The following is a 3,500-nucleotide window of genomic DNA, read 5'->3' on the forward strand; positions in this document are numbered from 1 at the left end:
AAAGCTGAAGAAAAAGAGAACAAAAAAATCCACAGACACAAACCCATTCGCAGGAAAATGAGCAACGACGATGGTAATCGGAATAGGAATAAGAAAGGCCAGTGGACACCGCCAAACAGACCCTACCAGGAGAAAGAGGAAGACATGAAGATTTGGGGAGAGAAAGAAGAAGGAGGAAGAAGAAAAAAAAGAAAGACAGAGAAAGAGAAGAGTGAATTCGTGGAGAGAAAGAAGAAAGAAGAAGAAAAGAAAGAGAGAAAGAAGAAGAAAGAAAGAGAGAAGGAAAGGAAATAAAAAAATAGAGGAGAGAGGACTTTTTATTATTTTGGATTGATTTTACGATTATATCCCTGAACTTAACAATTCTTTTGACAGAGGGACTATTTGAGAGCACCTATATTGACGTTAAGGACCATTAGTGATACAAAAAAACTTTAAGGATGCAATCTGATAGTTTCACAAACGTCAGGGACGTTTTGTGATAAAAAGCCTTTTGTCAATTATCCTTTTCTTTTTACCATTAGATGGCTCAAATGAATTGAAATACCTCTCCACATGAGGGGCACGTTATCGAAACTTAACATAATTTGGAGAAATTTGACGGAAATTGAAACATGCCCTTGAATTGCTCTGAATTGAGACTACAAGGATAAAATTAACAAAATTGGAAACACAGGAGCCGAAGTGAAACTACAGGACCAAATGTAAACTTAATGCTTTACCCAAAAAAAAAAAAAAAAAAAGTAAAAAAACAGGACCTAAATATACAAGTTGTAATTGGGAGATATTCTTAGAAGATAAAACATAAAAAAGGTTTTACTGCAAAAAGCCCGATTGGGCAAACAAGCCTTTCCCTGTATTTGAGTTCTTTTTTCATCATCAGGGCTCCAAATCTCCACTCTGCAACTTTCTTCAAACAACAAGATGGAAATATCTTCCAAACCTGGAGACCCACTGCGAGGCTTCCACAACGTAATGAGCGATGGCACGAAAGTGGTCACCGAGATCGTCTCCGACTCCGATCACGGCTCCATCCACCTCTGCCTCTACCTCATAACCCAAAACATCCGCGACTTCAAAGACATGGTTGTTGGGTTCGATACAGAATGGACTTTCGTCGACGCAGGCACTGGAAACATGGAAGCTCGCGTCGTCCTCATCAAGCTCTTCTCCTGCATTGGCTGCGTCCTCATTAGATTGGATCACAAGTCGGGCCCGGTTTGCCCGTCTCTCAAGAAATTTCTCATCATGAAGGATGTGATATTTGTCGGGATCCAGATCAGGGAGGATCTGGTGAAGTTGAAGGAGAATTTTGGGATTGAGATTAGGAATGTGGTGGAGCTGACTGAGCTGGCTGTCAATGTGCTTCGAAAGCCGCGGCTTTTCGCGTGTGGCCCGAGGGATCTGGCAAGGGAGGTTTTGAAGGTTGGGGTTGAGCAGAGGCCGCAGGATGTGATATGGACGAGCTGGGCTGAGGAGTCGCTTACGCCGGAACAGATTGAGTGCGCCACCATTGACGCTTATCTTACTTACAAAACTGGAAAGAAGTTGTTGAGCAAAGATTGACAAATTGGTAGAATCTATTTTCAGGTGCCATCTCTGTTTTTTTGTTGAGCCACTTTAGGCAAATTGTTGTAGAGTACTTGTTTTTTTTTTCTTTTATACCCAATAAAACACTTTCATTTTGTCGAAAATTTGATCATCATATATGGGATTTCTTGTATTGTTTTGCCTGTGTGAAATGTCAACACAAGGTGGATCATGATTCAAGGGTACGGAGTTGTGCATGGTTTCATTGAAGAATTGTATGACAGGCAACAAGCAGATTGGAAAATCTCATTGTTTGCAATTTCATGTGTCCAGTCCTGATCTTGCTAGCGGCAAAAGCTTGTATAATTTCTCTTTCTATATCACTACATCTTTCTGGGAACAAACAATTTTCTTGATCAGTGATGTGATGCCACAGGAAGACAAACGGAAATGAAATATAAAAACCGAAACTTGTCTCCCTCTTAATATAGCAGAAATCAAAAACTTGTTGAAGTATAAGCAATCAAAAGTTTTCAAGAACAACCAACTGCTGGTGCAAAAGAAACCACAAGGGATAATGGCACAAACTGCCATGCCATACAAAAGAAAGTGTCAATAACTTTAAAACTGCCCAACACAACAGAAGCAACAGCAAGACGTACAAAACAAAAAAGACCTAGAAAGATGAGCAACAAAGGGCAACTCTGAAATAAGTGCATTGATGAGAATATGAAATGTGCAAGAAAGGAATATAGCAGAGCAAGAATTGCAGAAGAAATAAGAACAATGCATAATGAGACCAAAACTTGACATTAAACAGCTGAAGAGCAAACAACAAGAAAAATGCATTGAAAAACAATCTTAGACAATTCAAAGAAGGCCCAAAACATATCATGCAAGCAAGTAGACCCAAGGAAGGAACTCTTATAGGAGAAAGTGTTTGGGATTGGTTTTTTACCCACCTCCATAAAACAAAAGCCAATTGGGCTACTCAAGTTAAATAAACTCCTTAGAGCACTTCCACCCATCCCCTTTTGCTATGACAAAAAGAGGCCTAGGCTCTAAAAACAACCCCCACAAAGAAAAAGTTACCATGGCAAGAAGTGGGCCCATGAAACTGGGCAAGCTAACGTTAGCGGCCAATTTAAATACCAAAAAATTCAAAAAAAAATTTCTATAAATACCTAGCCATGTTCTTCACTTCCCACACCAAAATCCATACAAATTTCTCTCCTCAATTCTCATGTTAATAGTGGTTGCCATGGGAATGGGTGGGAATGCATAAAAAATTGCTATGGCAGTCACTATTCACATGAATAGTATTGCCCTTACTTGCCCTTACTTACTTGGGTGACAAATTTGTTTCTTTCTTTCTTGCCAGTGAAGGCAAGTTAATTGGATAATTTATATTATCCAAATACCTTCTACCCCAAACTTGGAACCTTGGATTTTCAGTTGTGTTGTATTTGTCCACTTACATGATCACTAACGAAGCAAATTGGATCACCGAAAAATGTGTTTTCATTGGCTATTCACCTCATCATAAGGGATACCGGTGTTATCATCCTCCTACTGTGAGTGTGGTCAGTCAGTTTATGCTGTGAGTTTGCATGCACCAACTTGAGAAGTTGCATGCACCAACTTGAGAAGGGCATTCCTTACTTTATTATTTCATATAGTTGACAAATTATTGTATAATTAGGAGATACTATCCTAATTGATTACTGTATCTATTTCCTTGTAAAAACACTCATGTAAATTCCTATATATACCTCCTTATGGAGGAGAATAAAACTTAACCTAAAGTATTCAAACCATATTCATATTCAAGCAGTATGTGTCAAAATGACTAGCATTAATTAAACCAAACTATAAGAACACACATGAATCCGGTGAATTGTTGCAATTCTACAAACCTAAAGGTTGCAGTATTGGCAATAAGTTTCACATCTTTTTATAAGTTCGAATCT

At 38.7% G+C, this 3,500-nt stretch overlaps 1 protein-coding gene across 1 annotated transcript; it reads left to right on the plus strand.

Annotated features, from left to right (window-relative positions):
* The first annotated feature begins 812 nt into the window (after positions 1–812).
* LOC110774099 (protein RISC-INTERACTING CLEARING 3'-5' EXORIBONUCLEASE 1) lies at positions 813–1,733 on the plus strand. Its single transcript, XM_021978629.2, has one exon. It carries the CDS (start codon positions 925–927, stop codon positions 1,564–1,566), a length of 642 nt encoding a protein of 213 aa, XP_021834321.1. The 5' UTR covers positions 813–924; the 3' UTR covers positions 1,567–1,733.
* The last annotated feature ends 1,767 nt before the right edge of the window (positions 1,734–3,500 follow it).

Source organism: Prunus avium, chromosome 4 (genome assembly GCF_965620075.1).
Source record: "Prunus avium chromosome 4, drPruAviu1.hap1.1, whole genome shotgun sequence".
Classification (NCBI taxonomy): Eukaryota; Viridiplantae; Streptophyta; class Magnoliopsida; order Rosales; family Rosaceae; genus Prunus; species Prunus avium.